The sequence below is a fragment of the Typopeltis vanoorti genome, chromosome 3 (genome assembly GCF_054136105.1).
Source record: "Typopeltis vanoorti isolate ZY-2024b chromosome 3, IOZ_Tvanoo_1.0, whole genome shotgun sequence".
In the NCBI taxonomy this organism is placed as follows: domain Eukaryota; kingdom Metazoa; phylum Arthropoda; class Arachnida; order Uropygi; family Thelyphonidae; genus Typopeltis; species Typopeltis vanoorti.
Window position 1 is genome coordinate 81,801,017 of NC_143551.1, and position 13,769 is coordinate 81,814,785.

General features: G+C 33.3%; 1 protein-coding gene across 2 annotated transcripts in view; it reads left to right on the forward strand.

Moving 5' to 3' along the window:
• LOC150108319 (uncharacterized) overlaps positions 1 to 13,769 on the forward strand; it is a 337,096-nt gene that overhangs the window by 272,116 nt on the left and 51,211 nt on the right. The window contains exons 52-53 of one of the 2 annotated variants that reach the window (XM_090390693.1): positions 8,938 to 8,973; positions 13,368 to 13,508. In XM_090390693.1, coding sequence (XP_090246819.1) covers positions 8,938 to 8,973; positions 13,368 to 13,378 — 47 coding nt within the window. In that variant the 3' untranslated portion in view covers positions 13,379 to 13,508. The remainder of the gene's footprint in view (positions 1 to 8,937; positions 8,974 to 13,367; positions 13,509 to 13,769) is intronic. The other variant, XM_090390692.1, reaches the window with a different exon arrangement.

Sequence of the window (13,769 nt, forward strand, 5' to 3'; positions counted from 1 at the left end):
TCTTCTAATAGTACCATATGAAGAATTACTAATATATATTTATCTCATCAAAGAAAGAACCATACGGCTTCATATCGGTGACATATATATATATATATATATATATATATATATTATTGTGTTTAAGAGCTCTTTTTTTTGGGGGGGGGGGTTATTTAGCGGAAAACTGGGGCAGGGGAGAACGTTAACGTTTAACGTTTCCTCTTATGTTAGAAAATTATTTTGTTCATTGTGAATATATTTTGCTTTTTGAAAGAGCATTATTAATATGTATATATTTCATATCTTTCACTAACACCATACAAAGGAAAAAAGTAAGTAATCTCAAGCACTATTTTCTTGTGCATTATGTTATTAATATACTTTCTTCTAATAGTACCATATGAAGAATTACTAATATATATTTATCTTATCAAAGAAAGAACCATACGGCTTCATATCGGTGACATAAATTATATTAAAATAGCGGATATTAAAGATCAAGCATTATTTCAAAGTCAAATATATGTTGCTACTTCGGAAGTTTCGAAATTTTGACCAGAGAGCTTACGAGAATACAAACTTCGGCATTGGGAAGCAATCGTGTCTATTAAGTGGTGTAAGCTAAGGCAACCAGAGAGCGTATGAGAATACAATCCCACTAAAGGGTACTAAAGGACTGTAGATACGCAATATATAGCCTCTTGCAGTCAAGTTCCAGCTTCCAGCGATATTGTTTGTTTTGATAAATGGGGCTCTGATGAACCTAGGGAGCAGTGCCACCGCAAAAGTATGTCTTCCCTAGTTGGATAAAATGCCAATTAGACCTCAAGGTGGTAGATCGCTTTATTCACTACGTGCAATACCACCACCTTGCTTATTAGAGACCTGGAGTGGATGCAGCTGTTTGGTCGCCTAAGCAAGGGTTCTGGTTTCTGACCCCCCCCCCCCGAAATGTGAACAGATTCCTCCTTTCTTCTAATCTTGCTCTTATTCACACACGGCACTAATGTGCTATAGGTCTGGTGGCCTTTCGTGTGTGTGTGGATCAGTTAAAAATAATAAAAGAAACTCCGATGACGAGGATTGTATTATCATGAGCTCTCTGGCCAAAATTTCGAAACTTCCAAAGTGTAATTTTTAGGTAATTTATTTTAATGTTATTCTTTCGATATTGAATGTATTTTTGCATAATTATATATCAATATATTTTTATATTACTGTAACACCAGCTTGGCCAAGTGAAAAAATAAAAATTTTCCAGAAATGTGTACTTAATGATAAAACATTATGCTCTGAGTATACTAAATTTATTACTTTTTTGAGGTCTCCTCAGTGAGTAGCTAGACCCTAAATACCAAGGGTTTAGTAATACAGAGACTTATCAACTTTACCTATATAAGTTGCAACAAGGTGTTATTATTTTTAATAAAAATCTCTGGCGGAGATATAGATGTAAATTAGTGTATATATATATATATATATATATATATATATATATATATATATATATATATATATATATATATATATATATATATATATATATATATATATATATATATATATATATATATAATGGGATGACCTATAAGTGACGAAGGGGTTTAATATATTTTTATATTTTTACATTTAATATATTTTTATTTGTTAATTATTTTATTCTTTTTTTTTCTTATAATGAAATACCGAATCTGCAGATTTTTATTAGTTACGAAAAAAACACTTATTTCAAATCCGTTCCTTCGTGACTTATGGGCACTCTGCATATATATAGTTTCTTGTGGTTTCGTTAAAAGGGTAGTGCAATTTTTGAATGAAATTTAACACTTTTAAAAAATGAATATATCAAGTACTGAAATTTATTGTTATTGTGAATATTCGTCAGAGATTAAAAAATAAAAAAAGAAAACATTACGACAAACATAAAAAACACATTGAATAATATAGGAAGTTCAGATGAATATGAAATTTATAGAAAGGTGTGCTTCTTGTTTAGGTGAATGGTCTGATGGACAAACTAGGATAAGATGAATTTCGAGATTTCGTGTTAGACCGCCTATTGAATCGATGATTTTGATCCAAGATTAATATAAAAAAGTGTTATTTGAAGTTGGTTGTTGATGTTTGTTTTCTTTAAAATAACGAGGAACTATCACCGAATATTGAAAGAGTCGATTAAAACGATTGTGTCCAGTCATCTACATTAATGCCATCTACCGCTCACCACCACACCACCACAACTAGTATTTTTTGTCTGTAAATTGCGTGTGTTCTGAAGATGTGTTCTTTCGATGACAATGAAATGAATGCTCTTTTATTCTGTCGATAACTTCCGCACCGCCTTCTATGAAAAGAAATTTAACGTGAACCAAGCACACTGAAAGCTAATTTCTAGAGACTTCATAAGAATCAGTTCAAATGCAACAAGTTGTGTGAACTGTTACTAAACGATTCTCTTATCATTCTCATTGAATGAGAAGACTGTGAAAAATATTACATTTGTTCTCTTAAGTTGATAATAAGATCTTGCAGATTCGGGATATTTATCCTTCTTTTTTACTCTGTTGAACAGTTGTATTCATATTTCTGTAAATTGAGATTATGACCCCCCCCCCCACACACACACCCACACTATATGAAAAACTAATCATAATTGAAGCCATTTTTGATTTTTATTGCAAGCATTAGTTATGAAAATTTAAAATGAACATTTAAGCGAAATATATTGCATGATTCTATTTGCTGCATATAATTTCTTTGTTCCGACTTTCTAAATGCCTTACTGGAAACTTCGGTTTTTTGATTACTTCTTTAGCTTGGAAGCAAATAGAAACCAATGATTAATTATATAGCTATACTTATCGACATGAAAGCAACAATCTTAAGTAGGAAAACAACAATTAGTAAAATGGACTGAATTTGATTAGACTCAACTGATTTTTATCAGATTTTTAAAAATCACATTTATAATTTGTGGATTTTACGAGATAAGGCTGGAAAGTTCTGATAAACACCTAGAACAAAAATAATATTAACTTTTATTTAAGCAACTGATGTAACCACAAGAAATAACACAGTAGTAGCAGAGCTATGAAGTTAACTTATGTTCTTATATTATTATATCTTGATATATTATTTGTTGTGGTTATATCATTTTCTTTAATATCATTTTTGTTCTAGGTGTTAATCAGAACTATCCAACCCCTCTTATAGAAATGAATATCACACTGGATGGTCACGCACAAATGTGTGACATATCCAATTCACATCCAGCACTTCAATGTTCTGAAAATTGCTACTCTCACTTGTTTTTATTCTCTCTCTCTCTCTCTCTCTCCCTCCCAGTTTCAACACAAGCATAAGGTAAAGGTATGTTATTAATTCTGTTCTGTTTATGTTGCATTACACCTTCAACATCACGTCGTACTACAAGTAAGTTTCTAAAACAATATATTCTTTTTTGTATTAAATTATTTGAATTATATTAAATTCTTCTTGTATTAAATACAAGAAGAATTTAATACTCTAACACTGGCATTGTTCTATGCGGATAAACAACATACTTTAACAATAATAATCATTACGTTTTTTTTTTTCATGTTAGAACTCTACCACCTCCGCTAACAACCACTAAAGCGCGCGCGCGCACACACACACACAAACACACATACACACGCAGGCTAGACATCTATGCTTTCAAACTGGCGGTTACATAGTAGCATTATTCTGTTAGAAAAATATTAAAATATGTACATTAACATTGTCAATGCGTAATGTCTTTTTTCAAGTACAACTACACACGATTTTAATCGCCAGTTCTTACATGGACAAGTATTTAAAAAAAAAAAACATATTTATTTTAATGTTATGATATAATATTCTTTAACTCACTACCAAGTGTTAATATGTTAAAATTAACAAATTTTATGTCAAATCAAATTTTATGTCTTATTCTGTTAGAAACGCACGCACGCACACACACACACACACACACACACACACACACACACACACACACACACACACATATATATATATTATTATTATTATTATTTTTTAAAGAATTCAATGACAAAAACCGAGGAAAATGGGAAAAGGTTTAATAATATCATACGACTAGTTTCGGCTTTTTACAGCCTTCTTCAGGTGTTTTTATAAACAGAAACCTTAAACATTGAAGATTGAAGATAAAAAGCTGTGAATAGCACAGGAAAGTCACTATACATATTTAACATGAAAACGTTGTAGTTAAGGTATTCAGAGTAGTTCCTTCGTTGATCACATTGTTGGGTGAGTGCGTGCGTATGGCATCTCGTGAGCGCCAGTATTTGATCACAGCAGAATGACAGTCTGGGAGGTTATAGCTTAAATTATTATTTAAATGTACAGGGTTGTGGATGATTTCTCTAGATTCTACAATTTTTCTCTCCAATTCGTCATGGCAACGGAAAATGTTGTAAGATCTGTCCGAAAGGATTGTATGCCCGTGGTGTTCATCATCAGAATCGGCCGAAAAAAGGACATGACTGGATAAAGCACTGGCACGTGTTCTCTTCTAAGCGATGTCCCTCCAGTTCAATGGACTTATCCGTCTGGCCAAAGTAAGGGATGTCGCGCAGTCACACTATATCTTATACCCACCTGGATATTTTAGATTGTGATGGCTAGGCTTTGGACGGCTCAGAGATGGCTAGGCTTAGGGAGCGGATCTTAGGAAGCGGAGTAAATAAAGTTCTAATGTTATATTTTTGAGAACCTTGGCTAATTTTTGAGAAACTGTGCTTATGTATGGAATAGATATATTGCCTTTAACATTATTCATTTCTTGAGTATGCCGACTAGGAGGATTAAAAAGGAATTTTTTAGTATTTTTTTGAGAATAAACATTCAGTCTGAAGGGAGATGTAAGAAAATTGATTTCCTTACGAAGTTCATCAGGGTCATCAAGAAGAGAGTGAGCTCTATGTGCCAAAGTAAAGAAACTTGAAAATAATTCCAAGTTTCTGAGGAGGGAAATGATGGGACTGACTATGGAGATATCTATTGGTGTGTGTAGATTTTCTGTACATCGAAATTTTAAGTTTTTCAGAAGAACGGATTAGTTTCACGTTCAAGAAAGGCAGGGAGCCATTAGTTTCAAACTCAGCCGTGAATTTGATATTCGGATGTTGATTATTGAGATGTTCAAGGATATCCAGGAGAGAATCACGTCCATGGCGCCAAATGAGGAAAATGTCGTCCACATATCGTTTTCAAATTCTAGGTGCTGAGGAATAGGAAGAGATAGCTTTGACTTCAAAATCTTCCAGATAATTGTTGAAAAGTACAGGAGGATTCATGGTCTAGCAATGGATTACCCATTGCTAGACCATGATTTTGCTTATAGATGGTGTCTTGAAATCTGTAGTGTCCAGACTTGATGCAATGAGTAAGTAAGGCTAACATTTTTTTGGATAATTTGTCTTTGAGAAGTGTCAGGACTTAGTCTGTAGGAACATTTGTTAACAAGGATACTATGTCAAAGCTTGCCATGATTTCATTTTCTTTAACAGTAATATCCTTAATGTATAATACAAAATCCGTAGAGTTATTAATAAAAGACGAAGGCTTGCCCGAAAAACAATTTTTTGCGAGCTGTTTTGAAAGGTTGTATGTTGATGAATCAATGCTTTAACGATGGGACGAAGTGGGGTATTTTCCTTGCGGATCTTGGGAACTCCATATATGCGTGGAATAAGTGGATGCAGAGAGCGAAGAGAAAGGCGAATGTTTCTAGACATTTCAGAAGTTATTTTTAATAAATTGTTAGTACGATTTTGAAGTTCACGAGTGGGATCTCTCTCTCAAGAATTGAGTAAGTGTCACTCTGTAGTAATTCAAGCATCTTCTTTTTATAATCTTCAACATTAAACACAACTGTGGCACTGCCTTTATCTGCAGGAAGGATAATTATATTTGTTATTTTTTAAACTCTTAAGAGCCTGTCGTTCCGATGAAGAGATGTTATCTGTGGGTGGTTTTGCATTGTTGATGATAAAGATTGATTCAATAAGGAGAAGTTTTGCATCTTGTGGAGGGAGGAAGGAAGCAGCCTTTTCTATCATGGTGAGGAGTGATTCTTTTGGGATAGATTTCGGAGAAGGAATAAAATTTTAACCATTGCTGAGGATACTTTTTTCTGCATCTGAAAGGATGTGAGATGATTTATTAAGTACAACTTTATCAGTGTTGATATGGAGTTTTGAGAAGTTCAGATTATTTTGTATTCTTTTTAAGGATTCACATTTTCTAATAAGTTTTAATTTTGTTGTTATATTGGATTTGGGCTGATTGAGATTCACTACGCATGCTAAAGAGATGCCAACTTTCATTGTCTAGAGATTCTTCAAGTATTCGAGATAAGGTACTTTTTTTGGCAAACAAAAAAAGCGAGAGTACTTTTTGTGTCAAATATTCTTTCAGCAAGAAGGTCTAACTTTACTTTGTGATATATTCTTATGGCATGTTCCGTTGTGATATTCGATTTTTAAAGATATAAACTTAGGAAAAACTGCATGGAATTTACAGCGTTTTAAAACGACTAACCTGTTGATGTTCAGTCCTATCTTCTTCAGTGTTTTGTTGAAGTTTCTTTTGTTACTATTAAGAGAAGCCCCGTCATGAACGCTATAAATTCATGGAGGTTCGTATACTGGGTTGTTAAACATATTTTTAAAAAGAATTGAATTACAAAAACCATGAAAATAAGAAAAAAGGTTTAATAGTATCACACGAGTAGTTTCGGCTTTCTACAGTCTTCTTCAGGTGTTTTTATAAAAGAAAAAAACCTTAAACATTGAAGATAAAAACTGTGAACAACACAGGAAAGTCACTATACATATTTAGCGTGAAAACGTTGTAGTTAACGTATTCAAAGTAGTGCCTTCGTTGGTCACATTGTTAGGTGAGTGCGTGCGTATGGCATCTCATGAGAGCCAGTATTTGATCACAGCAGAATGACAGTTCCGTGGATTATAGCTTAAATTATTATTTAAATGTACAGGGTTGAGGATGATTTCTCTAGATTCTACAATTTTTCTCTCCAATTCGTCATGGCAACGGAAAATATTGTAAGATCTGTCCCAAAGGATTGTATGACCGTGGTGTTCATCATCAGAATCGGCCGAAAAAAAGGACATGACTGCATAAAGCACTGGCACGTGTTCTCTTGTAAGCGATGTCCCTCTGCTCCTCCATACACAGCTCAATGGACTTATCCTTCTGGCCAAAGTAAGGGATGTCGCAGTCACACCATATCTTATACCCACCTGGATATTTTAGATTGTGAAGGTTAGGCTTTGGACGGCTCACTAGGGATCGGATCTTAGGAAGCGGAGTAAATAAAGTTCTAATGTTATATTTTTTGAGAACCTTATCTAGCTAATATTTGAGAAACTGTGCTTATATATCGAAAAGATATATTGTCTTTAACATTATTCATTTCTTGAGTATAGCGACTAGGAGGATTAAAAATGAATTTTTTTTAATCCTCCTAAAATGTAATTTTTTGAGAATAACCATTCAGTCTGAAGGTAGATATAAGAAAATTGATTTCCTTACGAGTTCATCAGGGTCGTCAAGAAGAGAGTGAGCTGTATGTGCCAAAGTAGAAATAATTCCAAGTTTCTGAGGAGGGAAATGATGGGACTGACTATGGAGATATCTATTGGTGTGTGTAGGTTTTCTGTACATCGAAATTTTAAGTTTTTCAGCAGAACGGGTTAGTTTCACGTCCAAGAAAGGCAGGGAGCCATTAGCTTCAAACTCAGCCCTGAATTTGATATTCGGATGTTGACTATTGAGATGTTCAAGGAAATTTAGGAGAGAATCACGTCCATGTCGTCCACATTTCCTTCATTTGAAGCCATTTTCCTCATTTGGAGGCATGGTAGATGAACAACCGAGTAGATGAACCTCTGCAAATCCCGGAACCACATTGAAAATGTATGGGAACATGTTAGAGAAACAGATCGGGGGGCAAAGTCCTCTTCCGTGAAATCTGAGCCAGTTAAAGGACTGTCTGGGGAACGCCTAGTATATTGTTGACGTGGATGCAATCAAACACCTTCTGGGATCTATACCAAACCATATGTGTTCTGCAATTCGAGATAAAGGAGGTCCAACACGGAATTAAATAAAAGTTTACTTCTGATGCTCCTAGTGGCATGTGTGTGTGTATAGGCATTGACAAGTTACTTTCTCATTTTTTCTTACTTCCGTCCATCAAATACACTGATAAATTCTGAACGAAAAGCTTACAATTCGATTCCTTCATAACTGTTCTCTAATGACATTCATATCGTTATCACTTCTGCATAGCGTAGCTGAACTCAGATGAACACATTCTCGCCATTCTTCGCTTGATGATCCAGTTTGCTTCACTCTCTGCATTAGGCCTCAACCCCCAATAAATTATTTATAATTTCTCCAGACTTCCGATGCCAAATCCATTCAAGTGCAGGCTGTTTCCCAATATACAAATGTTTTCTACCATAAAACTCACTCCCCACATCCATAAACTGATATCTGTGTTTTCTACACACACCCTGTAGAATGACCTTTCACTTGTCTTTCTCGCTGCTTCCAAACAATCTTTTCATATTCTCTCTTGTTATATTTATGACTACTTAAATCATTATTTACAACAAGCACTACAATATACTTGACTTTTGTTTTCTGTTTCTCTTACTTTTGCAACGCCTTTAATTTTTGCTACGTGGAAGCTCTCTATAGTGACTTCCTCAGAAAGTGAAAATTTCATGATCGAATACCATACCATGACTCCTTTTTCTCTTATATTCTAATTGACTTACCTTATTGTTATTAGTTTTATTATTCGTTATTATACAATTATAAGAAATGATGCTTTTGACCTTTTATACCTTTAATATATTTTCCTGTTTTATTAAATTCCAGCCATACCTACTACAACACAGGAAAATTCTACAACAGGTAAGGCAGTTCATACTTTGCAAAATAAAGTTTTACAATTTAGTACATTAGAAATGTTCAGTGATAACAGTAATCTTTCATAGGAAGCTTTCGTATCAATAATGCGTATAATCATCTTATTCTAAAAACAATATAATTTCATGTCCTGAGAAATTATTTAAAGCAATGACAAGCGGAAACCTTCAATCGATTGAAATATTTTGGTTTTAGTTTTGCAATTCTATTTGGAAACTAAATATAAACCTTGTATAATCAACATTATTAAACTATGAACGAATTGTTATAAGCATCCAGGATATTGGCTTTCTTAAAGCATTTCTGGGAAAACGTCTCGGCTCTCCAAAGAACAGATTTTTGGATTCGATTGTTGCTGTGAAGGCGATTTTTAGGGCCTTTAGCGACCACCGGCTTCTTTATTAGAAGCCCGATGTGACTTCAAAAACCCCCACGTTTAGTTTCCAAGTTATCTAATTTAATATCTTAGTAGTTATTTCATAGTATAGGTAATTACAGATGATTACAAACAGAGTAAATTAAAATAAAATAAATTTAGTTTTGTACTTTTTTTTCTAACATCGATTTGCATTTCGGAGTAAGAACATTGAGGCAAAACTAATTGCTACAATGTTTTGTGATTCTACAGTTTTACAAAATTCTAAAAATGAGTGTTGTATAACTGGTTTTACATAAATTATAAGCAAAATATAGCATCTATTTATCACATTATTTCAAGCTTAATCTGTATCCGTTAAAGCGGAGTGTTCGTTTACTTCTTTCTTACATAATCAAATAAAAAATTTTACATAAAATAGAATATCAAAGTGCTTCTTAAACCTATGAGAGTTGCCATTATTTAGAATATTTTAATACAAGGAAACCTTCCAAGGGTAATTAATCATGACAATAACCTTTGATTAACAACAATGGGTTTGTTGTTAATCAAAGTTAATCTCGTCAAATTACGCTAATTGGAATTTTCAATTTAAGATGAATATGATGGTCGAAGGTTTCCCTTCTGGCAACTCCAATTTTTTATTACTCAAAAGAAACACACAAACCGGCGTCAAGATACACGCAAATACTAATTAAAGGTCAAATCCATTTGCTTCAAAATAATTGTTCAGGTTGAACAGTCAACTGACATTGCCGGATGATACCTTACAAAGAGTTTGCATTAGCAAAATTAACAACCTGATTCAAGAGCGGCAAAACCTTGAACCACTGACTACCCTGAACCTTCACGCACTGCTTCATATAAATGAGATAACACTTCCAGAAAGAACTTAGAGACGTTAAAGGGAGAGACACACGAAACCAGGGGTTAGTAGTATTTTGCTTCTGAGTAAAGTTTTTTTTATTTTTATTTTAGCATTTTAGCACCATCAAACATAAAAATTTTTAAAATAATAATAATAATAATAAAATAAAAACTGTACTCAGAAGCAAGATATTACTAACCACTGGTTTCTTGTGTCTCTTCCTTTCGGCACTTTTAAAGAAAGGATGAATTATCATTGGCCTACACTGAGTATATTAGTGAATTACTAGAATAGTACGATGTCCATTTTACTACAAAGGTTTAGGAGTCTTGACTCTGTACGAAAACCCACATTTAAGTAGAAAATTTGATATCAAAGCATTTCACAACTGTTATCAGTGACGTGGTCAAACTGAAAATAAAATATGAAGAACTTCAACTTAAACAGAATTTTGCAGAAGACAGAAATAATGTGCAATTTTTAAGTTTCAGGGAGTAGAATAATTGCTGTGTAATAGAGTAGTAACATTTGCACAGCAAAAGTGGAGCCTCACTAATTTCACTAAAAAGATATATTTAAACAAAACTTCAGACCTCTTAAATCTGTAACATCATTTCATTTCTTTGATGAAGTTGCGGATATCTTCAATGTAATAATGGGATTCCAAAATTGAAATTGCATCCACGTTGCGAACGAAATGATAGCAGTACTTACTCAGTGTCCCAGGAAATCATCGTAAATTGGTAATACAACATAAATTTCAAACCGAAATATTCATTTTTTCAGTAAATATTAACTATTTTCAATATAAATCTCAGTCAACATTAGGTTTCTTTCAAAGCAACTGATAGTAAATTTATTTATTTATCAACTGATACAAACCATTTTCGGAGCTTGCTTCCAATATTTCGAAGTTAGTGAAATGAAATGATATTAAGCAACAAATTACCATAATTAACAGTTTAATGAACTTTGTAATTACTTGTGCTCAATATGAGAATACTCAGATTGAATTTATTCATCTTCACGACCTATCAGAAGGGCATCGGGACTATGTATTAAATGGCACTATAGACTGTAAACTAATGTTTGTCAACATTTTCTTTCATGTGTGCCCCATTTTTTAAAATTAGTTTTTGTGGCGTTCCCCCACCTTCCCCCCTTGTAATTCTTGTGTTCAGACACTGACAAAATCCATAAAAGTTAGAAAAACAAAAACAAACTAGTAATTAATTAAACTTTTTAAATATTCATACAAATGTAAATACGTCATCAAACCTTTCGAAAATTGTATGGATTATCATCAGTGCACAGACCGTTGAATCGTATCGACCTTTCGGAAACATTCGCGATTTCATCACGGGAAATATCGAATGTTGAAATGTTTCTGCGAGTATAAATAAGGCTTGAAATGGCAAGACGGCAGTAACACTGCCACGTTGACCAACAGTGAGAAGTTGATGGTCGACGTTATTTTACTTCTATTCGCAAAGATTGTGATATACGGTATAAAAACAATATTTTATAGTGCAGCAAAATGGATAAATTTTTAATTGGACGTAACCGGGCATCTGACGACTGTGAAGCGGATAAACGTCAACAAATTCGGGTTCACAAAATATCACTCCGAAAGTAAAATCAAGAAAGTATGCTGCAGAATATTTAGATTTCGGTTTTTACAAAGACTGAAGTAAATGATGAAGAAAGACCACTGTGCGTTAGTTGTTCGAAAATTTTGGCGGCTGATAGCACGAAACTGAATAAACTTAAAAGACATTTGGAAACTCTTCATAAGGAGTATGTTAACAAACCTGGAGAGGTCTTTGCTGCCAAACTGAAATGTTTGAAAAGCAAAATCTAGCATTAGAAAAGCTTTGTCTGTAAATGAAAAATCTGCTTTACTAGCTTCTTACAAAGTTGCATATAAAATAGCTAGGTTCAAAAAGCCCCACTCTGTCGGAGAAGAAGACCTAATTCTGTCAGCTGCGATTGATATTATGGAAACTATGCTTGGACAAAGTTTTTACTAAACAACTACAGTGCATACCTCTATCAAATGATACTGTCGCTCGGCGAATTGGTGATATGTGTGAAGATATGCAACAACAACTTTTATCGAAGCTTTTTTTTTTGACCAATTCTTCTCAATTCAGCTTGACGAGGTAACAGATAGCTACAAGGATTGCCATTTAATTTCTTATGTTCGATTTTGAGGATTATCAGCAGTTGAAGGATTATTGTTTTGTAAATCCAGTAGTCAGAAGAGCCACAGTACCTGAATTGTTCAAAATATTCTACAATTTTATATGCAAAGCAAGCATACAGTGGAAAAATTGCGTTGGAATTTGCACTGATGGTGCTCGAGTTATCACCATCATATGTCTGGAAGGTTTAAAAGTTTACAAGCCCATGTGAGAGAAAAATTCCCACTATGTATTTGGACACATTGCATGATTCATAGAGAAGCTCTAGCTGCTTCGATCACAAAAGAAATGAAGAAATTATGGAAGAATTAAACCAGGAATCAGTAATATAAAAAATATAAAAACATAAATGGATGGAACACGTTGAAAGAATGAAAACCGAAAGATTACCAAAAACAAGTATTAAATTACAAACCATTATTAAAACGAAAACCAGGACGTCCTCTTTCGAGATTCAACGATGACCTCTAGGCCTAAATCCTTGAAAAGCCTGATGATGATGATGATGATCTTCATCATCATTATTTTAAATATATCTTTATAAATAGCTGTGTGCTAAGATTTTTCAATACTTAGAATAGGATCACATAAACAGAACTTTTATGTGCGTTTAAAATATTATGTACCAGTGCATATATAACGCAGTCCTTGTAATTCTCATCAGAAGCAAAGCTATACTTCCTTTATGACCTAACACACATAATCAAGTTAATGGTGAAAGTGCCGTTTCTAGTATTAAATCATTCAAATTGTTCTTAGAAAGAAATCCAAAATTTTATTTAGAAAAATGGTCAGCGGTGTTTCTTTTAGTCGTTTGCTGCAAGCACTGTCATCTAGGAATATACATAGTAAGAAGACATGAAATCAAAGTGTGCAATGTTTTTCTGTTTCTTATCTATTAAACAAATACATTATCAAGTTTCGTCTTCAGCATATTATTAGAAAATTCGTCAGTGAGATGGAAGAACCACACAGCGTGACGCATCTCATATCTACTCATCTCATCTCATCTCATATCGTCATATGGTTAGTTTTAGAAGATGGAACAGATGGAAGAAGGACTATTAGAAAGGTAAGCATGAAATTTTCTTATTATCTTTCAAGAATTATAATTATTGAACTAGATTTATTTATAGAATTATAGAAACATTATTTATTGTAAGGTACTCTTTATGTATGAAAATATAACAATTAAGGAGAATACAACTGATATTCTCTATAGATTTTTGGAAACATTTTAGATATTAGGTGTGATTCTGATGTATGTTTAAGTTCCGATTTTCGTTAAAATTATCAGCGGTTTCGCAGCAAAACGACCCTAGATAATTCAAGT